This window comes from Equus caballus, chromosome 30 (genome assembly GCF_041296265.1).
Source record: "Equus caballus isolate H_3958 breed thoroughbred chromosome 30, TB-T2T, whole genome shotgun sequence".
Lineage (NCBI taxonomy): Eukaryota > Metazoa > Chordata > Mammalia > Perissodactyla > Equidae > Equus > Equus caballus.
The window spans coordinates 36,576,172-36,597,949 of NC_091713.1; the positions used below are offsets into that span (position 1 = coordinate 36,576,172).

At 61.5% G+C, this 21,778-nt stretch overlaps 2 protein-coding genes across 3 annotated transcripts in view; both read left to right on the plus strand.

The window, feature by feature from the left end:
* Nucleotides 1-419: 419 nt before the first annotated feature.
* Nucleotides 420-20,687, plus strand: INAVA (innate immunity activator). Of its 2 annotated transcripts, none has more exons than XM_023632482.2 (10): nucleotides 420-1,392; nucleotides 7,262-7,410; nucleotides 8,083-8,207; nucleotides 8,721-8,837; nucleotides 9,521-9,743; nucleotides 13,750-13,803; nucleotides 14,604-14,814; nucleotides 15,032-15,205; nucleotides 16,837-17,497; nucleotides 18,843-20,687. In XM_023632482.2, the coding sequence occupies exons 1-10, from the start codon at nucleotides 533-535 to the stop codon at nucleotides 18,933-18,935; spliced, it is 2,667 nt and encodes an 888-aa protein (XP_023488250.1). In that variant the 5' UTR covers nucleotides 420-532; the 3' UTR covers nucleotides 18,936-20,687. The 2 variants fall into 2 exon arrangements, with proteins under 2 accessions (XP_023488250.1, XP_023488251.1); XM_023632483.2 differs by lacking the exon at nucleotides 420-1,392 and adding an exon at nucleotides 4,293-4,685.
* A 589-nt stretch (nucleotides 20,688-21,276) lies between these two features.
* Nucleotides 21,277-21,778, plus strand: part of LOC111772344 (maestro heat-like repeat-containing protein family member 7) — a 35,744-nt gene continuing 35,242 nt past the window's right edge. The window contains exon 1 of the mRNA XM_070255860.1: nucleotides 21,277-21,341. The gene's annotated coding sequence lies outside the window, so the exon portion shown is untranslated. The remainder of the gene's footprint in view (nucleotides 21,342-21,778) is intronic.

Sequence of the window (21,778 nt, forward strand, 5' to 3'; positions counted from 1 at the left end):
AGATAACGATAACTACTATTGGTTCTTAGTTCTGTTTCTCTAGAGAATCTGACTAATCTAAGTAGCTTCTCCTCAATTTCAGGACAAAACCCTTAAATCCTTACCTGGTCCACACGGCTCTTCAGCCGACTTAGTTCATTTCGTGCCTTTGTACAAATTAGAAAAAACCACCGCCTGGAGGGAGATGCAGCTCTGGCCGAGGCTCGGGGCTGGGTGGCTGGAGAACGCATGAGCCTTCCCTCTCAGTGTGGTGCGCAACCTGGACAACCACCCAGAGCTGCCCTGCTTCCTGAGAGGCCCCTGCCTGCCAGTTCCGCCTCCCGGCTCTTCCATCTTCCGTTCCCTTCCCTCGTCCTCCTCCCACACCCGAATTCCCTGCGGCTCCTCTGCCACTCGGCTTCTGTACATCCCGTCACGGACGCCCCGCGTTCCTCCTCCTCCCGAGCTCCCAGGGCTGGGCCTCCAGGAGCCGGGCAGGCCGCCCCTCTCCCGGCCCCGGTGCTGGCCGTCGCTCCCTTGACCCTGCTGCTTGATGACTCGTCTGGACTGGAGGGTCCTCGGGGAAGGAACTGGGATCCCGGTCCACGTGCTGGGCACTGGGTGCTCAGTAACTGTCAGCCGAGCGGATGAAAGAGGGGCGTGCGCGCGAGCGATGGGTGGACGGACGGGCGGACGGACGGACGGACGGGCGCACTGGCTCGCGGGAGGCGGCAGGAGGCGCTCACCACCGGCCGTCTCCCTGCCCTCCCGGCCGAGCTCCGCGGCCGGGCCCAGGAGGGCAGTGGGCCGGGGCCGGAGGAGGGGCGACCCCCGCCCGGCCAGCCGCGGTGCGCACGAGGGAGGGGACGGCGAGGCGCCCCCGCGCCTCGGTTCCCGCGATCGCGCCGGGGTCCCCGGGCACGGAGCGGCCCCCGGCCGGGCCGGAGCGCGCGGAGGAGAGGCGGCGCGCGGCCGGGAATGGAGCCGCCTCCCGCCGGGGCTGCGGAACCTGGCGGCGCGGGGGGGCCCGCCGCGCGCGCGTCCGAAAGCGGGAGGAGGGGGGGCAGCCCGGGCCCTGGAGCCGGGGTCCCCACCTCACCTCCACCCCTGCTGGCCCCTCGGCACCCCAACCTGTGGCCCCGCCCCGACGCTTGCCCCGGACTCTCGAACCCCCTCCTGCGTCTTTCCCCTCTCTCCTCCGGGCCTTGGTATGCCCCAGGGGACAGATGTCTTGGGATCTTTAACATTTGGGATGCTGCAAATGCCGAAGTTAAAAGAAATACCTCCGGGGAGGGAAGGCCGGGGGGCAGCTCGGGGAGAGGGAGGGTGGGCTGGACTCCAGTGTCCTGAAGCCTCGAGGCTGGACCGGGGGGCGCGCGGGCAGGCGGGCGGCGCCCGAGCTCCATGGGACAGGTAAGGGGGACTTGGGGGGCGCAGCGCGCGGGAGCGGGAGGAAGGGGCCCCTGACCCCGCGGGCCTCGGCCTCAGCGGCGGCGGCCCTCCACGGAATGGGGTAATTTACCAAGGGATGGGAATTGCGGGTTGCTACCCAAAGTGCCCGTCTGCGACTCCTCAACCTCTCTCCTTCGACCTTCCCCACGCCTGTGGCTCCCCGGCCAGGTTCCGGGAAGCCAGGAAGGCAGCCAAACAAAAGGAGCAAAGTCTCGGGCCGCCAGGATGCGGAGGGCGCGCGGGGGGAGGGGAGCGGGCTGGACCGGACAAAGGCGCTTTTCAGGGAAAGCCTAGAGGTCTGGTTTCAGGGCGCATTCCAGGCGGCGTGGAGTCCCCGGTCCCGGCCCTCTCCACCATCGCTTGCTGGAGGCGAGCACCTTTCCCAGCGGGGAGGGAGCAGCGTGGAGAAAGGAAACAGCCGGGAAGCACGTCCACCCCCCGCCCCTTCTGGAGCGGCCCGGGTAGTCCCCTTCTTTTTTCCCCACTGTGGGCTCCCGCGGCCGACCCTCGAGTCGTTAATTCATTTAGGGACTGCGCTTGGGCGGCGCTGGTGGGGATGTGGATTTGGTAGGACGAGGCCCTTGCTTGAAAGAACTTCCAGTCTCGTGCAACAGAAGGAACTTTAAAGAAGGAACTGAAATGACTGGAGAGCGGATGGGCACAGAGGATGGAAATTTTCTGATTCAGGCCTTTCCTTAGGATCTGAAAACCCCAGAGAGAACCGATTTTTCTCCTTCTTTCAAAGATCAGATTCCAAGCACGCTGATGCTATGCAAGGAAACCCCACTTTGTCACCAACTGGTGATTTTGGTGCTGATGCTCTGGGGTTTGGGGCTGGGGCCACTGTCCCCCCTTCCGGACTGGCTGCGAGAAGTGCACTGAGCTGGCCTCTGGAGTGTCACCTGCCTGTTGATGTGTTGAGTTGAATGGCAGGGCAGACCTCGAGGTCCTGCAGATGTGGGGCACTTAGGGGACCTGGTTTGCCAGCCCCATTGCAAACCTCAGATCCTGCTGGGCCGGGGAGCTCAGCGTGTGAACTTGAGGGAGCAAGAGGGCTTTGAGAATTCCACGCGATCAATGAGTGAGACGGTCAGATTCCCCGCAACTCAAGAGATGGGAGAATTCCCTGAGGGTGAAGGTTACCAGCTGGGTCCGTAGGCACCTGAGCATCTTGGATGGAATTCAGAGGTTCATGATCTTAGATGGGAAAAAACCCCACATCTTTACTTTTCACCAACCTTTAAGAGAACTTTAGCATTGTCTTCGGTTATGAAGGCGGGAAACCATGGCACTACTTGTGTCTTTGCCGCCAACAGACTCCACAGATGGTTTCGTGTCACGCGCAGTTGTAGCTGTCACAAAATCCTGTTTACACTCCTCCCGTCTATGAGACGACCCATAGCCAGATCCTGTTTAATGTCAATAAAGAGGCATATCTATTACTGTGTTTTTGTTTTAAAGCTGTATTTCAGTATAACTGGTTCTCTTAGTGATCCTCTTGATTTTATTCTATGATTAAAAAATAGGCTATGAACTGATTCTAGAAGCTTCCATCACCCCCCACCTGGAGCTGGGGGATGGGCAAGGTGGAGGAAGGGTGCCAATTACACCCAGAGTTGACATTGGAAGAATGTGAAAACCCCCAGGGGAGGGGGAAGGCTGTTTTGCGGAGGACTGGGGGGGGGGTGCTGCTGGGTCTTTGGAAGACCCTGCAGAGGGCGGGCGCCTCACCACAGGAGGGGGCGTCCCCAGTTGGGGCCCCTCAGCCCCAGAGTGGGGAGAGAAGGGGGTGGTCAGGCTGCAGGACTCTGGGCTGGCATTGTTTGGAAAGAGGGCGTGTATAGCAATGTGAAGGTGAACCGGGAATGTGTGTAGGGGCGGTTGGGGGGTCGCTGGGGGCAGGGGAGGGGGCAGACGGCAGCCCTGTTGGTGACACAGCTCTCCGCTCCACAGGAGGTGCTTGGATGGAGGAGGAGCAACTTCCTCCATCATCCCTGCCCTGAGGGGGTGGGGGTGGGGGGATGGGTTGGGGGTGGCGTGGCCTTTCTGGCTGGGGGAGGGAAGCAGTCCAGAGATATGCTGGGGGGCTGGGACCCCAGGGAGAGGGGGCGGGGTGGGAGCATCCGAGGATGGGGGCAGGGGGTGGGCGGATGAGGCCTTGAGAGGTTCTGTCCCCAGTCTGCAGCATTTCTCTCTGTTTTCCAGTCTGCTGGGGATGGGCGACAGGTGGCTTCGCCCCTTGCCTCCCCCTGGTGAAATAGGCTGAATTCCAGCCAGTTTGCAGTTTGCCTGAGGGTCGATGCGGTGGAGACATGGGCGCTTATTTTTTGTAGGGAGTAAGTTCCATTTTGGTCTCTGATCCAGTTGTGTTTGGTGAGCCGGCTTGGAGCCTGGGGTCACAGTGGCCCTCCTCTGGAATAGGGCACAGGACTGGGGTTCAGGCCATTTCTCCATGGGCCCTGTAGAGTGTGGGCATAAATAATTGATGGCCTTGATGATCTGGGGTGGGGGGAATGTCTGGAATAAGAAGAGAACAGCCTGGCCTTCTTTGGGACCCCAGAGCCTCCCCATATGGAGTTCCAGGGTCGCTGCCTTTCCTGAGGTTTTTGACCTGATGCGGTCTCCATTTCAGTGTGTGGGGAGAGCAGTGACCTGTCTTTGTCAGTTTGTAAGTTTCTGGCTGGTATTCCCCATGAATGGTGGACTGTCACCCTGCTTCTGGGGGCCTCGGTTTCTGGAAAGGGAAGCTGAGGTACAGGAGGGCAGACCGTCTGAGGTCTGTAGGGTCAGGGTGCCTTGTAGCCCAGCACGTGGCCCTAGGGTCTCTTGAGGCCCTGAAGACAGGACCCTGTTGCCTTCCTCTGGGGTCCTCCCTGGGGAGCCCCTCTCTGCCTGCTCCCCCGGAAGCACAGAGGCCCGGAGCTGCCCGAGGCCACTGCCGTGGCAGGCAGGCAGGAGTGGCTCTGGGAAGGCCTTGCTCACCTGCTCCTCCCCTCTGACTCAAGTCCTAACAAGAAACCTGCTTCCCTGGGAGGGACGGTGGGCGGGCAGGCGGGACCAGAGGGAGGGACGGACCGACCGACCGACGGCCACCAGAGTGTGGAGAGCTGGAGAGCCGGCCACCAGCGTGTAGAGAGCACAGGGAGGCTGGCCCACTGCCTGGGGGCCCCTGAGGCGACATGCAGCGCCCCTCAGCCCCCTGACCTGGGAACACGGGCTGTTTCCGGGACTCCTGGACCGAAACCCAGAAGCAGGTGAGGGCAGGGCAGGCTGGAGCCGTCTTTGGGGCTGAGGGGCAGGCTGGCCTGGGAGTGGGGGGCGCCCAGGCAGTGGCTGTCATCACTGCTCCTCTCCTCATGTCTGGGGCCCAGGGATGGTGGGGGCACCGATGAGGAGCCCGTCGCCGTAGTTCCCAGGCCTGTTTCCACAGGAGAAAGGGAAGCAGGGGTGAGCGAGGCCCCAGACCCAGCCTCGGGGGACATTAGTGATAAGGAGAGTCCCCAGTGGCTCGGCCTGAGGGAACGTGCACTGGTGACCCCCTTTTTCCCTCTGTCCTCTTTCTTTCCCCCTCTGCCTTTTTCTGGGACGTTTTCAGTCCAGGGGACTGCTGCTCAGGCCTGTCCTGGGGCCTGGGGCTGGGGTCCGGGGCAGGGAGGGGTTCCTGTGTCGAACTGCCTTTGGCTAAAAGCAGCGCCTTAAATACTGAGGCTCAGACCCATCCCTCCAGGGTGGAGGTGGGAGCGGAGTTGAGCCTGCGGCCCTGGGGCTGGTCCCCACAGTGGAGGGCAGCCTCCGCAGGGCAGAGCGGGGTCCACTCCACGGCCGTGCGGGTTTCCTGCCCAGCCTGACGAGGTCCAAGAGAGGTCAGCTGGGAGGGGCCTTCGACGGAGCTCACCTTGGTTGTGGCTGTGAGGTCAGGAGGCAGCGAGGCAAGATGACTTCTCAGGATAACACCCGCGGTGACAGAACCCAGGGGCTGTGGCTCCCGACTTCCGGGCCTGTGCTCTTTGTCCCACCTGGAGCAGCAGGTTGGCCCGGGGGTGGAGTGGGCACTGCAAAGGCCTGAGCCTTGCCCTTGGCCCTGGCGGTGAGCAGGTGGGCACTGGGGGAGAGGGGGCGTGCGGTGGGGGGCTGTCTCCCAGCCCCACCCTCGGACCCTCTAACTCCCCACTCTCCCCTGAGAGGCCAGGGCCGAGTTGTCACAACTTCCCAAGGCAACTCCTTCGTGGTTAATAATTAATTAGCCAGTGTGACTAATTAATGCCTTCCCATCCGTGGCCCCTCCTCCCTCGTCCAAGCAGAAGCCCCCCTGGCTAGCTGGGCCTGCCCCTGGCTTCCAGGGAGGCTCAGGGGCTGGCAGGTGGGTGGCAGGTGGGAGGGGGAGCTGCCAGCCTCTGTCGGCCCTTCCCTCCCCGGTGGGGGTCAGTGAGGGGGAGGAGGGCTGGGGAGGGACTGGCCGGCAGAGGGAACGCTCCCTGGGGACCCGTTCTGGGCTCCCAGACATACCACCCATCTCTTTGGTGGGTTTGCAGAGGCCCCGCAGAAACTGTTCTCTGTTTCACCCACCATCCTTTCTCTAGCCCTCCCTGGGGATTGGAGTCCCACCGTGCAGGCACCCGCTGTTCTCAGGGCGATGTTTTAGTCGTTGTGCCGGTGGCACTTGGAGAGGCTGTGCTGCTTCTGTTGGTCTGTTTCAGCCCCTGGTTGGTCCTGCTCTTCCAGTCTCCTTAGGCAGCTGTGCTGTCGGGGCCCTGGCCATCAGCCGTCCCCTTGCCCTGTCTGCCTCCCTGTGCTCGGCTGTGCCATGCTGGCCTCTCTTCCCTGCTGCTGACCTGAGGCTGGACATGCCCCCCCAGCCGCACCCCCCCCCCCCCACCGCCGCCAGCCCCTGCCGGTGCCCCCGGGAGGATAAGCTCCAGACAGGAACTGGAGGACTTTGGGACTGTTGCTCAACGGGCTGACTCAGTGAGGAGGTGGCTGGGCTGGCCTTCCAGACGGCCCACCGGCCCCGCCCGTCCTCCCCCTGCTCCACTCCCGCCAACAGCTGCTGGCCCCGGCCAGCTGGGCCCTGGCCGGGCGTGGGCTCCCAGGAGAGAGGGGGCAGGCGCAGGTGCTGTTCCAGGGACCAGTGCCTGCTGGGCGGACAAGGAGGCAGGCGTGCGGGCCATCTCCCTCCTGTCCTGGGGCAGCTTCAGCTCCCAGCAACCCTGACGCCTCCTCCAACCCCTGGTCTCCCCTAGACATGGAGCACAAGGGATCCAGGCCGACTCCCCAGGGGGGTCTCCCAGGCATTGTTGGCGGCCTGAGAGTTGTGTCAGAGCTGTGGGCATCTCGCTGGCACAGAGGGGCTGCACCACCTTCAGATGGATGCCCCGTGCAGGGTGGGACTTGGGGGCCAGAGCAGGGCCATGGCCGAGCGCCCAGAGCGTAGTCCCTTCTTGCAGTGCCTGACCCACGTGGGCTCTGGGGCTGAGGACATTCTGCCTCGTGGGGACAGCCATCTCCCCTTCTGCTTCTCTTCCCTCCCTGGGTGTCCCCTCCTTCTCTTGACCCTTCCTTTTCAGCCTCTCTCTTTGCTCTTCTCCCTGGTCCCAGTGGTTCCTGTGGCCACACTGCCGTGGACCCCCTTGGGCCTAGAGGCCTCCCTCGGAAGGAGGCCAGCAGAGGGCCAGGGGCCCCCGAGAACAGGTTTGCTGGCGAGGCCCACAGAGCCCTCTCTCAGCTGCCCCCCGCCGCTGCCAGACTTCCCCAGAGACATGGTCCTCCGTTCTCTGCCCCTGCCTCGAACATCTCCTTCCTGAGCTCCTTTCTCGTACTGTTCTCTTAAAAGCTGGGGAAACTCCAGGCCACCTACACGTCCTGGCTCAGGCTGGGAGCAGCGTCACCCCTCCCTGCTGTGCGCCCCCTCCTCCCAGGAATCCACTATGGAGACTAAGGATGAGATCAGCGACACCGACAGTGGCATCATCCTGCAGTCTGGTGAGTGGTTGGGGAATGCCGCCGTCTGGGCCCCCAGCCCTGAGTCCCTGAGTGAGTCCCCGGCTCCAGGGCTGGCCAGGCCGAGACGCCCCAGGATGGAGTGGGGGAAGGGTGGGGCAGGCCGGAGAGTAGATACTGGAAGGCTCTGGCCTGGAGTGTCCATCCGATCTGTAGCGGGTACCCGCGATGTACAACTCCGGCCCCAGGGGTTACAAAGAAGTTGAAAAACCTTATCTGGCTAGTGTAGAGGGCCTGTCTCAGGTTGGCCCGAGTTTGTGGGCCTAATCTGGCCTAGACTTGTCAGAGGACAAGAGAAGATGGGTGTGTGTGTGTGTGAAAGACACAGAGAGGAGGAGGAGGAGGAGGAAGAAGTGGACGGGGAAGAAGTTAACTGCAGCGGGTGGAGGGTAGAAAGGGCACGGACCGAGTTCTGACCGCAAGGCCCTCTGCGCCACTGGCGGGCCTGCCTGTCCCTCTGAGCTGCCATGTTGTCACCCTGGGCAGCCAAGAGATGTGATTTTCGGCGATGACACAGGCCGCGCGGATGGCCTGTAACCTGGGCAGGCGTGAGGCTGTGCGTGCTCCCCGAGGGTGGCCAAGACGTGTCTGAGAGATGCTCACCCCCCCCCCCCGGCCTTGGCTTCCCTAAGTGCGTGCCCCCGTGCCCCCCAGGCCCCGACAGCCCGGTGTCCCCGATGAAGGAGCTGACCCACGCGGTGCGCAAGCAGCAGCGGGCCCTGGAGGAGCGGCTGGAGGCCTGCCTGGAGGAGCTGAGGAGGCTCTGCCTGAGGGAGGCGGTGAGAGCTCGGCGGCCCCCACCCGCACACGCGAACTCGGGGTTCCTCTGAGGGGCCCTGGAGCCATGCTTTGGGATGTTGGGGCTGCGGGAAGGGAACTCCGTTCCTGACAAGATTCTGGAAACCAGACGGGGGTGTGGTACCTGGAGTTGGACCTGGGTGCTGGGCAGCTGGGGGAGGGGAGAGCTGGTCGGGTGGGGGTGCAGGCACAGGGAAGGGAGGATGAGAGAAGCTGCAGAGGGAGCAGGAGACGGAGGATGTGGGAACTGGGACCTGGGTCAGGCTGGCTCCCCAGAGGAGGCGAGCAGAAGGAGGTGTGAAGGAAAAAGGGAGCGAGTGCAGAGGGCACCCTAAAGATGCCAGGGGGACAACCCTGGTGACAGGATGGGGTGCAGGCAGGTAGGAGCCTCTGGAGGGGCACAGACAATGCAGGCCCCGGTGGACAGGCTACTCTTGGTGGCCAAGGGCTGGGCCGGTGGCGTGGGGCCTGGTTTGACCTTGCCTCCCCCACAGGAGCTGACGGGCACCCTGCCAGTAGAGTACCCCCTCAAACCAGGGGAGAAGGCTCCCAGGGTCCGCCGCAGGATCGGAGCAGCCTACAAACTGGACGAGCGGGCCCTGCACAGAGAGGTAAGGGGCTTCAGGAAGCCGTCCCCGTCCCCAAGGGCTGATCCTGTGCCAGGACCTCGCCGCCTGCAGTGGGGAGCTCCTGGAGACAGTGCCTTCTCCACTCCACCCCATCCCACCCCAGAAGGGTGCTTGGCTCCAGGTGACCAGGGCACCTACGAACGTGTAGTCCATGTGGCCCTGGGGAAGCTGTGCCACCACAGGGACCCGAGAGCTGGGACTCCGGGAGCACACTGGGTTTGGTCCCCGGTGGGCAGAGGGTCAGTTAAGAGCTCACCCACCAGTCCAGAGAGGCACTGGGCTGTCCAGACAGATCCCTCTGGCCCCCGGGGCTGTCCTCCTCTTTGTCAGCACAGGAGGAAGGCGGCGTGGGTGGCACGGCCCCAGCGTCCCTTCCCCATCGTGTGAATGGTGGCAGTTTCCTCTGGGTTCGCCTGCCCAGCCCTTTGGGGTCAGGAGGGAAAGTCCCACTCTGGTTCCCACCCTCTGGCTCTGTGGTCAGGCTGGTGGGTGGGTCCCCGGGCCAGCTTTGCAGGCCAACAGGTTTGCGCCTGGGCACTCCCACCGCTCCACCCTCTGCCCCGCATCTGAGGATGCTGTCTGCTTCCCAGGCCTCGGGCTGCGGTCCAGGGCACGGGGTCCGGGCCCCCTCGCCCTCCCGCGCCTCATTGCGCTCCCTCCCTCAGGACCCCCTGAGCAGCCTGGAGAGGGAGCTGGCCCTGCAGCTGCAGATCGCCGAGGCGGCCCGACGGCTGTGCCGGGAGGAGAACCTCGGCAGGCAGGCCCGTCGGCAGCGCAAGCTGGCGCTGCTGCACGAGGAGAAGAAGCTGCGGGAGCTGGAGCGCTGTCTGGGCGAGCGGCGGCGCCACAGCGGGCCCCCGCCCGCCACCACGCTGCCCCTGGGCCGAGGTGAGCAGCTCCCCGGAGCCCCCGTCCTGGGAGTTGTGGGCCGGGGGGGGCGGGCACGGGGACACTGTGTGGCCTTTGGGGAGCATGGCCTGGTGTCTGACGCTGCGTTTAACGTTCCAAATCTGCTCCAGCTGGGGAACCCGCTTCCCGGGTCCACCACCACCCGCTCTGCACCCTCTGTAGCTCTGAGGGGCCTTAGTAGGGCTTCTCTATCCCCTGAGAGCCTGTCCCCTATCTCCTTAGAAAACATTTCTTCTGCATCCTCCTCCGCATCCACCGCCCACAGGCAGGCTCCTGGTTCAGAAGGCATTCCCCGGGCCGACCTCGAGCCCATCCCAAAGGTTTATCCCACAGCAGTGTCCCAGGTCTGCTGTCCCACCTCCAGGCCCACAGGGAGGTGGCTTTTGGGGTCATCGAGCGTGCAGCTTCCGTGAGCCTGAGTTTCCGAGTTGTGTGCTGTCCGCTGGCCGGGTGGCCGACTGGCTATGTGCCACCGCTCACCGGATTGTTTCAGGGGCCCAGAGCCACCCACGGCTGTTTGGGTTGAAATCTGGCACCACCAGTGCCACACCCCACAATCCCTTAAGTTTCTAGAACCAGAGTGGAGTCCCTCCCCTTCTGCCCTCTGGTCTGATCCCAGAGGCCGGTGGCTGTGGTGCCCCAGTGAGCCGTCTGTGCCCAGGACCAACCGCCAGTGGACATCAGTGCCTCCAGGCCAGTCACCTGCCAACAAGTAGTTCTGAGCGCTTAGGGGTGACTTTCCCTTTCCTGACCCAAGCTCAGCTGGTCAGGTCAAACGTGCTGCCCTCCCTTCCGATCCCAGGGCATCTGCCCATGGCTCCCGGTCCCCCCGGCCTCTCGGGAGGAAGCTGGAGGAGGGAAGGGGGCGAGGGCCCTGGGGCAGGACGGGGCTGGGAGAGTTGTCTGCTTCCCCCACCCCTGTGGGCTCCTGTTCCAGCCCCTGCACCTCAGTGGGATTTTTGCTGAGTGGCCCTCCCCTCACTCCCTGAGGGGAAGGCTTGTATAGAAGCCCCAGAGCCCCACCCGGTCCCCGTGGCCCATGGCCCGTGCCTTGGGCAGGTGACTGTCTCAGGAGTCCCTGTGCCCACACACTCTCTAATTTAGGGTAGAAAGGGTGTAACCAGACACCTCCCAAGTCACCTGCGGCAGCCAGCAGGAGAGGACGAGGGAGGAGGTGCCCCCATGTGACAGTTGACCCAGTAAATATGGGAGATGGAGCCGACCCGGGCTCAGGTGGCCGGACGTTTCTGGGTCGAGTGGCTCCGGCCTGGCCTGGCTGCGGGACGACCCTCCTGGTCTCTGAGGCTCTGATGGAAAAGATGTTCTGCCTTCAGAGCTGTGGGGAAGGAAGCTGGCTGACTCTCGCTCTCCAGACGGGACAGAGAGCCTGCCCTCTCCACTGCCCAGCCCCGTCTGCACGAGGGCCTGCGGGCCTGGGCGCCGGTGTCCTGCTTTGGGAGCTCGGGGGGAGGCCATTCTAGACAAGTAATTCCTGTTCCATGACTCCTCTGCCCTGAAAGAAGGAAGTAGAAGGGGATTAAAACTTAGTAGCTGAAAGGTGTCTTGAATGAAAAAGAAAAAAAAAAAAGCAAAACAAACAACAAAAGAAAAACAAGACACCCCACCCTGTCCCGTAGGTCCCCACAGAAGGGTTATTCAGTTTGGGAACGTCATTCTGCCAGGTGGGAGCCATCATCTGGTACGCTGCAGGTGGCAGGGCTGTGTGAAGCCAGCTCACCGAGGCGGCCTGAGGAGAAAGGCCCCCAGCACTGCCCCCCAGTGGAACAGGTGTGCCCAGGGCGGCCGCTGACTGACCCCGCCTGCCTTTAGCACGCCGTCTGGGAGAATTTCTGCCATGATGGCCATGCCCTACATTCACGCTGTCTAATGTGGTAGCCACTAGCCACGTGGGGCTGTTGAGCATTTGAAATGGGCCTGGTGGTGTGAACAAGGAAGTGCATTTGAAATGCTATTCATTTAAATTAACATAGCCACATGCAGCTAGTGGCTACGGTGTTGTGTGGACAGGGCAGCCTTTGAGGATGCTCAGAGCTTGTGGGGCTCGTCTCTGTGGTGACCCCTCCACTGGGGGCGCTCTGCATCGCTGCTGGACTGAGGGCCAGGCGGGGCTGAGCCGGGCGGGGCTGAGCCGGGCTGGGTAGGGGCAGTGTGGCCGAGATGGTGAGCAAGCAGCCCCCGGGAGCCACTGGTGTTCAGCCAGCACGTTGATGTGGTCTGCCCACCCCCGCCTAGGCACAGGCAGTGGGTCTCCAGACTCCCCTCTTGAGCTGTGCCTCTCTGGCCTGTGGAACCCCGATCTGCTTGTTTATGTGAAGATTACCGATGATGGGGTGATGTCTTTCTCCCAGACCACAGACTCAAACCACAATGCATGACCCCACCCCACTCGCATCCCTGGGCCAGGAGAGTAAGTGTCCCACAGTTGCTTCAACTTGACATTTGTGAAAAGTAAGACTCTTTAATTCTCCAGGTCTTTGTAAAAGATCAGAGGCAGGGAGCCAGAATCCAACGAGAGGGCGTCTCCTCCAATGAACCCCAAAGCAAAGGCTGGGGGGAGCCCAGTGCAGGGTGGCCGGCCGGCTCGTCGAGCGGCCCAGCTCCTTGACTAGCGTGCCCTACGAGGCTTAAGAACTGCTCTGGTCAAGTTTGCATTTCATTTAAATTGTAGAGCAAAAGTGGACACACTCCTGTAAAGGACCAAGAGGAAGCATTTTAGGCGCTGGGGGCCGTACGGTCTGTGTCACACCTCCCTGACCTCTGCCTTCATAGCACAAAAGCAGCCAGCTGTTGTATAAACAGCTGCAGGTTGCAATAAAGCTTTATGTATAAAAACAGCCCGTTAACCGGATTTGGCCCACGGGCCTGCAGTTTCTCAATCCGTGTCAGAAGGGATTTTTAAGAGGGCTGGAAATGTTTACTTCTCTTGGAATTTTCTGGGTAATGACCCGTGCATTAGACGCTAGCTAATCGGAGAGCTGATAAATGGCAGTGGGGAAGAGCCAGACTCTGGTCAGACCGTCTGGGTGTGAATTCTGACGCAACCACCTTGTGGCGGATCGACCCGAGCCGCGCGTTACTCCACCCCGCTCAGCCTGGGCTTCCCGTTCCGTGGAAATGATAACAGTATTTACCTTACAGGCTACAGATGAGGATCACACGAATTCATGCACAGAAAGTGCTTAGAAAAGCATGGGTGCAGTAGAAATATTACCTATCCTTCATATTGCTTCGTCTTTGTCTCAGACAGCTCAAAATGCTTTGTGGGTCCCTCCCAGGTCACGTTAGGCATCGTGTCAACATCCGCGGGTTCCGGTCTGCTCGAGGGGGCCATGGCAAGTCAGTTCCCTCTGATGTCCTGGGTCACAGCAGCTGCTGTGCCAGGCAGACATGCCCCAATCCGTGTCCTCCGGTGACATGCCGTGTAACTCACTGGAGAACCTTCCTTACCTAGCCAGCCAGACCCCAACTTGACTTGGTCCCACGGCCCCCAGCTCAGATGCACTGCTCTTGGGGCCGGAGATCCCGGACGTCTCAGATTTGGGGTCCCGGAGCTGTGTGGTATCCATGATGGCAGAAGACTATAGAAAAAGTTATCGCAGTTCTTCTCACCCCAAGGGCTTCCAAAACGGCTCTTTGCCTTTCCGTTCCACTGTCCGAGGAGGCCCTGACTTTTTTTTGACAAATGGGGAAACTGAGGCCCAGAGCATTGAAATGGCTTATTCAAGGTTGCAAAGCAAACGGCAGAGCCAGCATTTCCCATCTCCTCGCTCCTAACTTCTGCTTTTTTTTCTACTTCCAAGTAATAGACTCACGCCAGATAAGGTATTTCACACACAGTATTTCCTGATAAGGGATGCTATTGAGAAGGGAGGGGCTCAGGGCTGGGCCTCGAGGTCCTGCTGGGTCCCCAGTCCCACGGTGAATTTTCTCACCTCCATCTCTTCTCTCTCCTTTGCCTTCCCAGAGCTCAGTGCCTCCGATGACAGCTCCCTGTCGGAAGGGCTGCTCCTGGAGGAAGGTGAGAGCGCCGTGTAGGGTCTGCCAGCAGGGCGGGGCTCCCACTGCAAGACCTGGGGGCTCCAGCAGAGTTGACTAGTGAGGCCTTTAAAGTGAGCAGGGAGCTTTCGTGAGCTGGTCGAGCCAGGGGGCCACTCACTTCTGAGTGCCCTATGCCCCTGCCTGGGCTCGGCTGAGGGTGGGCATGTGCGGACGGTCCCATTCTCGATGCTCCATCCTATTGCCGGGGAAGGGAGAGGTGAATTCCAGCACTGCCTCTGGGTCCCGGCGTCCCTGCCTTTGCCCTGGGCTCTGTGTCACTATGCACCTGTCACAGCCAAGCCATCTGGCCATGGTCATTGTCCTTTTGGAAAAGAGGGTAGCAGGAAACCTAAGTGCACAGATTAAGAACCCTGTTTACAAACCTTAAGGATGGTGGAATCAAGGTGGGCCAAGAAGGTGTGCAGTCCCACCCAGGGCAGCACCCAGGCAATAAGGAAGCGGCGCACAGGGGTGTGGCAGGAACAAGAAGAATGGGTAAACAGAAGGCCAGCTGCAGACACGGCCTAGGAGCAAAGGTCAGAAGGCGCAGTCGTGGGAGCGAAGGAGAGTCAAGCTGGGGAGGCTTCTTGCAGGAGGCAGGTGCAAACTAGAGCTGGGAGGGAGGCAGGAAGTCTCAAAGGAGAAGAAAACATTTTTGAGCATCTTGGCCTGGAGCAGCCAGCCAAGCCGCCGTGGGCGCGATTGCCGCCTGGGCCGTGGGGGCTCTTGCTGGGCCAGACCCCAGGCGCTGCCCTCACCAGTTTTCTTGTACCCCTGCAGAGGAATCCCAAGCACCAAAACCTCCCCCAGAGTCCCCGGCTCTGCCTTCCCGGCCTCTCCCACCCCAGAGCCTCGAGGGGCTGCAGCCAGCAGGACCTGAGACTGGGGGCCTGGAGCGGGCCCCGATCCAGAACAGCCCGTGGAAGGAGACCAGCCTGGACCACCCCTACGAGAAGCACAGGAAATCTTCTGAATCCAATAGCGAGTCCAGGTCAGGGTGGGGAGGAGGGGAGTGTGGGAGCCGGTGGGAGCCGTGCTGGGGGTGGCCAAGGGCTGGGCTCGGTGCAGGAGGCCAGCACTCTCCTTAGCTGGTGGTGGTGGGAGTGTTGAGCTTTGGGGTCCCCTTCCATGGTGCCCCATTCCTCTGCACAACCTGAGCCCCCGAATGGAGGCATTCCTGCCGCTGACCTGTCTCCAATCCTTTACAGCAGCCCAGCCACCACCCCACAGGACGGGCCCGGTGCCTCCAGCCTATGGCTGCTGGAGCCCGCCACCTACCACATGGTCCCCCTCCGCAGCATTCCCAGCCAGCGGCAGGGCCGCACCAGTGCCCCAGCCACCCCCGAGATGCAGGGGAGGAGGGGCCATTCACAGTCTCTGAGGTAAGAAACAGGGCACCCCGAGATGCGGGGGGAGGGGGGCCCACTGTTGAGAGCTGCCCTTAGAAGGGCGGTGGCTTCTACGATAGAGCTGGGACACCTGTGGGGGACCCATGGCTAGTGCCGTGGCTTCTCCTGACGATCCCTCCCTTCTCGGGGCCTCTCCCCATAGAGGCCGCCCCACAACCCACAGAGCCAGAGGCAAGTCATTCGTGAAGCAAGTTGTTTTTCTCCAAAGACTCCATTTTTGCCTTTTTGCACAAGCAGATTCGAGTTTTCGCCTCTTGCCATTGCTCTTACAGCGAGAGAACGTGGATCTGTAGATACTTTTGCAGTTGTTTTATCATGGGTTACAGACGGTGGACAATCCACTTTTTTCATTAAGGTGCAGTCGATTCTCATTATTTGCAGTTGTTTGATGTCCTATAAAGTCACCGCCAGCACGGAATTGGCATATACCAAGCCGGCGCTCCTGGGGAAATAGCACTAGGTGCCTGGGACTTCTGGGCATGCCATTTGTCAACTGATCAGTACATACCCTGGTTTTGCGTGAGCTTCTGTTGAAGACACCTGACTTAGTGTATATCGTTGACTCATTCACTCTGAACTCACGGCCAACAGCCCTGGAACTCGCACCCATATTTTCCCCGTAAGGCACGTCCCAGCCTCCCTGCGCTCAGGACACCACACGGCACCTCCGTTCTACCCAAGGGGCCACTTTAAACAGCAAAGCCACCCAAAAAAGCACAAAAATATGGAAAACGTGACACAAAACAGGCCACGGAAGGCCATCTGTGTACAGAATGAGATTTGAGGCAGGGAGGCAGTGTGTGGCCTTGTCCCGTCTCAGCGAGAACAAGCCTGTCGGGGAGCTCAGCTTCCCCACCATTCCACGCACGGCCACAGTGATCGCGAAAGGGCCTCGAGGGTTGACGTTGAGGTTACCAGGAAACATTAGCTGCGGGAGAATCTGCAGACAGAGAACCCGCGAATAATGAAAATCCACTGTACGTTGCTTTCCGAGCCCGCTGCTGCTTGGTGATGTTAAAGTGACCGGTTAGGACAGGCAGTGTGAACAACACAGGAGCCCGGGCACCCTCAGAGCACTGCTAGGTCTCGGTCATTTAGGGTCACTTGTCTGGCAGCACTAAACTGGTGCAGCTTGGGACAACTGCTCTCAAGTCAAGTGATTAATTTTTTATTTTACGTCCCGCCAGGCCATTTTACAAACAGCGCCTCTGTGGGGGTCAATGAAAGGTGCCCCGTCTGGACAGACACAGCCCCCACTGGCCCTAGCTGGAGCCCTGTGGAGGGCCAGCCTGCCCGCAGCTGCCCTGTATGAGTTTGTGGGGTCTGCCATAGGGAAATAAAGCAGACTGGCGGCATACATTACGGAAATGACTGTCTCACCATCCTCTGAGGCTGGCGGTCCGAGATTAAGGGTTGCTTTCTCCTGAGGCCTCACTCCTTGGATGAGAGATGGTGGCCCTCCCCTCCCTTCTGTCTGTCCATTTTGGGGAGGTGCGACCTATGGCCCTGCCTGTGTGCAAGCCTGGGCTGCCTCACCTCTTTATCTCCATCCGCTAAGCGCCGAGTTGCGCCCCCAGACTCAGCGCATCTTTCTTCCCCTGCAGGATGGAGTCCTTCCGGGCAGGTCCCGAGGGCCGGGGTCGCAGCGCCTTCCCCCGCCGCCGTCCCACGCACTACACGGTGACTGTGCCGGACTCCTGCTTCCCCCGGACCAAGCCCCCGCTGCCCCAGCCCGCCTGCCACTCCTGCTCAGAAGACAGCGGCTCAGACGTGTCCAGCATCTCGCACCCCACCTCGCCGGGCAGCAGCAGCCCCGACATCTCCTTCCTGCGGCCGCTCTCCCCACCCGAGCCGCCTCGCCTGCGCGTGGCCTGGGGCCCGGGGGCCGGCAGGGAGCTGGCCACCCCCTCGCCCAGGCTGCTGCTGCCCCCCGGCTGTGTCCCGGCCGCGCGCTACGTGCTGGTGGCCCAGAGCCACCTGCCACCGGGCGAGTGGCAGCTGTGCGGTGCGGTGCGGGGCCCTGGCGATGACCAGTGGCTGGTGCCCCCCCGCAGCCGCCTGGTGCGGACGCCCTCGCTCAAGGACAGCCCGGCCGGCCGGGGGATCAGCAGGGCGGCGGTGACCGAGGAGCTGCGGTGGTGGCACGAGCGCGCACGTCTCCGCAGCGCGCGCCCGCACTCGCTGGACCGCCAGGGGGCCTTCCGCATGCGCAGCCTGCCGCCCGGGAGAGAGGGCCTGGGGCGCGCCCCGGGTCCCCGGCCACAGGTACGGCCGCGGGAGGGCCAGCCGGCCTGCCAGCTGGGAAGGGCTGCGGCGCCAGCAGGTCCAAGCGTGGAGAGACATCACACCAGCAGGCTGGGGGCCGGGTGATCCCCAGCCAGGAAGGACAGGCGAAAACACCTTTAGAAGGTGCTAGACTCCCCTGGGTGCACCTAGTCTTGCCTGCGTGTCTAGCTCAGGAGCACATGTCCAGGACACGGCCGAGGCGGTGGTCCAAGAGAGACGAGGCTCTTTTTTTCTTGCGGCTCCGCGGATGATCCACAAAGCAGACAAGCCTCAATTCATAATCAGAGTCCAAACTGAAGGACCCCCCCCCCACCCCAGCCTCCGCCCCGCCATTTCCTGACTTGAGGGCCCAGGACAGAGGGAATGTGTTTGCAGAAGCCAGAACCTGTGGTTGCCTGTCGTCAACTTCCTCTCTGACTCCTGGCCCCACCGCCCAGCTGAGAAGCAGGGTGGTATAATGGTTAGTGCCAGACCCTGAAATTACACTCCTGGGTTCAAATGTCAGCCCTGCCACTTATAGGAAATATGATGGGGCAAGGTAATGCACTCCACGGAGCCTCTGTTACTCCCGCTGTCAATGGGGGGAGTAAGGTGGTACCTATCTCATAGAACCTTTAGGGAGTTGCTACCTGTACAGTAACTGGAGCAACTCATGGTCCGTCCTGGAGAAGGGGTATTGTTATGTCCCGGGACCAGGTCCAGGGACAGCTTGTAGGAGAGAGCAGTCTGCCATGAGGGAGGGGTGGCTGCCCTGGTTTTCATGGCCTAGTTCCTCCCTTCTGGAAATAGGGGGGACACACATAAGTCTTGATTCTTTCTCCCTGGTGCGGAGGGCTCTGCAGGGGGCGTGCTCCAGAAGTTACCGACAGGCTGCGCTTTGAGACTCGAGATCCCCAGCTGCAGGTCCCTCCCGCCCTCCGCTGGTTCTTGGGGCCGCAGCTGGCATCCTGGGCCTGCAGCAGCCTGGCCCCAGTCCCAGGCCGCACCCTCCAGCTGACACGCTTTTCCCTCCTGCGAGCTGGGGCCTGTCCTTGGCCCAGACCCAGCCCATCCCAACCTGCCAGACAGGGAGGGTGATGAGAAGGGAGCCCGGGAATGGGGGAGGAGATCAGGGTGCCTGTCACACCCCAAAGAAAGCTGGAGTGGAAAATGGAAGAAGGCTGGTCCCCGGGGGACAAAGCACCTTTGGGGGAGGGAGGGGCCGAGTGGCTGGGCTGGTGCTGCTGCCGATCAACATCCCGAAGGGACAAGGACCATGTCATGCTGTCTGGACCTTTCTACCTGGTTTGCTCACAGACCTCTCCTTTCTTCCTGACCCTGGCAGGTGCCCACGGGCTGTGTGCTCCGGAGACCGCCTGAGGGGGGCCCCGTGCAAGTCTTCGTGCCTGAGAACGGAGAGATCGTCAGCCAGGTGTAGACATGGCTGGGTGGACCTGTGCTCCAGACGCCCAGCTGCCGGGAGGACTATTCCATACAGGGCTGGGCCAAGAGCTCCCCCAGGAGTGCCTTCTTCAGCTCCCTCGTCCCCATCGCAGGTCGATGACCTTGAGCTGAGACTTTCTTTTTTTTTTTTTTTTTTACCGGTTTTTGTCCAGAAACCCTGGCTTGAGGACTTATGTTTGCGATTTGCCTTCAAGATCCCTGTAATATGATGATGCTGTATCCCCCAGAGACTGGCCCACTGGACTGGAGGCCTTGTCTGTCTGGCTGACTGCATTTGTCTCCTTACTTGAGACAGGAGGCAGGGCATGCCCGAAGCAGAGAGGGCCACCTGGGGATTCCTCAAGTGCTCCACCCCCTGGTTCTCAGGACTCCCCTGGGGAGCAGCCCCTGGCCCCCCTGCCCCCTGCAGCTGGAGGCCGCATCTCACGCCTCCGTTTCCCAGCTCTCTGGGTACCACAGGGGCGCTGGGCTGGGGGACAATCTCCTCTCCCCTTTATAATGTGCTCTGTGATGCACACACCAATCGCCAGGTCGAAGGGCCGTATGTCCTGGGGGAACATTGTCTTCCTGGACCCTGCTGTTTTCCTGACCCCGTGAATCCCAGCTAGGGGCCCAGTTACTCCACGTTCCCTGTGCCCCGTGGGCTCCGAGCATCTACTCAGACCTCTGAGCCTTGAGTTCAAGGCTCCACGGACAGTAGCCTCAGGGGGCCTGGCTGGGGGCTGGCCTGTAGTGTTGGTGGGTGGGGAACAGCCCACCCTTTGACCACCTTCTCTGGGCATCGTGAGGGCTTGCAGTCCGCCACTCCCTCTAATGGCTTTGCATTGTAGTTCTAAAACCCAAAACTTTACAAATATTTGGAAAAGCACCCAGCTGGGCTTCTGCTCTGAGACTGGGTTTCCTTGAAAGAGGGCAAGTCCTTATGTTCACACACATGGGAATACTCCCCTTAAGGACGTTTCTTAATTGTCCCAGCTGCTGAGCCTTGCACAGGCCTGGAAGCTGCCTGTGCTAAGACGGTCGGGTGGTCCCTGGTGCTCGTCCGTCCGAGGGCCTTCTCTGCGGCTGGGTCAGATATGCAGGCAGGGCTCCTGCTTCCAGGGGAAACCACTCAGTTGGGGTGAGGAGGGTTAGAGCGAGCTGAGTTCTGATTTTGCCCGTGGAAAACCCCCTCCCCTCTGTTCTGAGCTCCCTGCACTTGGACACCAACTATGACTACAGTTTAAGGCTCCAAGAATGTTGAGGCCTGACCCAAAAGAGGTACGGTTCTCCCAACTGGATGGAAAGCTGTGTAACCCACTGCCCCAGGTGCCGAGAGAAGGACAGGTCGGAGAATCTGGGGGAAGAGAGGGAGCCTGAGTGCATGCATCTGCTCAGACCACATCCTGCAGTTCCGCCACTTTTGGGGTCGACCCTGTCCCCATTATGTTCCAATGTCCTACTTGAATGCTATTCCCTTCCAGTCTGTCTCCGAGCCCCTTCCCCCGTGTGCAGCCATCACCCCTCCCCGTGTCCCCCTGGGAGCCCAGAACTCCTTGGACTGAGCCGGGAGACATTGGAGCACCCCCTACACACCTGAGCGTCCTCTGTGTTAACTTATTGGCCCTAATCGATGCCTGGTGCAGTTGCAAAGTGGCTGCGTGCTCGGCTGTGGGGCTGGAATTGTGTGGGTTTAGTGCCAAATCCTACAATAAAGTCTGCTCTTGGCGAGTGGCCGAGTTGATGATGAAGGTTCTTTTGTGCCGAGTTTTCTGAGCGGGGGCTCTGCGCAGCCCTCGGGATGCCCGCCCAGGGGGCAGAGTTGCCTGGCGCCTCCGGCTGGTCTGGCCAGGTCCCTGGGGAGCAGATGGGATGCGTGGGGTGGTAGACGTGTCCTCTGCCTCCCTGGCAGGATGGAAGCGGGTACACCCTCTGTCAAAGTTCCATAGGTCTCCTGGGTGTGAGGAGCTGGGCTCTGGGAGTCACTTCCCCAAGGACAGGGGACTCTGGCAGCCTCGGGAGGTCTGGCCTCTGCTGGACCAGGCTAGACAGGGGTCAGTGAAGAGCGTGGCTGAGTCTCCACCATCCAGGAGCTCCTGCTGCCCAGAGTGGAGGCGCTCATGAGAAACAGCCCCCTCTCCAAAGCTGGACCACTGGGGGGCTTCTTTAGGAGTGGTGACGCGGAGGGACTCCCCGCGAGGCCTGTCCCCCATCTCCGGACAAGATTGCCCACAGCCCCTCTCTCCCCCCGGAGACCACGGGGTGGGGGTGGGATCCCCCGCTGGGACCTCGTTCCTCCCGCCCTGCAGGGGCCGCTCCAGGATGCCCGGCACAGCGCCCCCTGGAGCCACGATGCCCAGGAGAAGCGTGTGCCCCAGATCTGAGGCGCCCAGCGTGTCAGGTAGAGGGGGACAGGCAGGTGGGGCAAAGGAAGGGGCAGGACGTGAGGGCAAGGCAGGGGACCGAGGGTGGGGGCGGGTCCAGCCCTGCCCTAGGGACCGTGGGAGGGGAGACGACTGCAGGGCTCCCTGGAGGGGTTGTGGGCATCCTGGTCTCAGGCGTCCACATCCTCAGCCTTGCTGGATGGCGGATAATGTCGTTTATCTGCGATTGTAGGTCAGACAGTTGTGCTGAGTCGGGTCCAAGGAGTTTCTGGGGGGACCACCTGCGGAGGAGCCAGCTCCCCAGCGATAGGACAGACGAGACCAGCTAACAGGAGGGGGACACAAAAGAAGACTGGGAGTGTGGGGTGCAGCAGAGGCTCTTCTAAGAGCAGTGAGCAATGGGGTGCACCAGTTTGGGGACCCGAAGAGCAGGGCAGTGAGATAACCGGGTGGG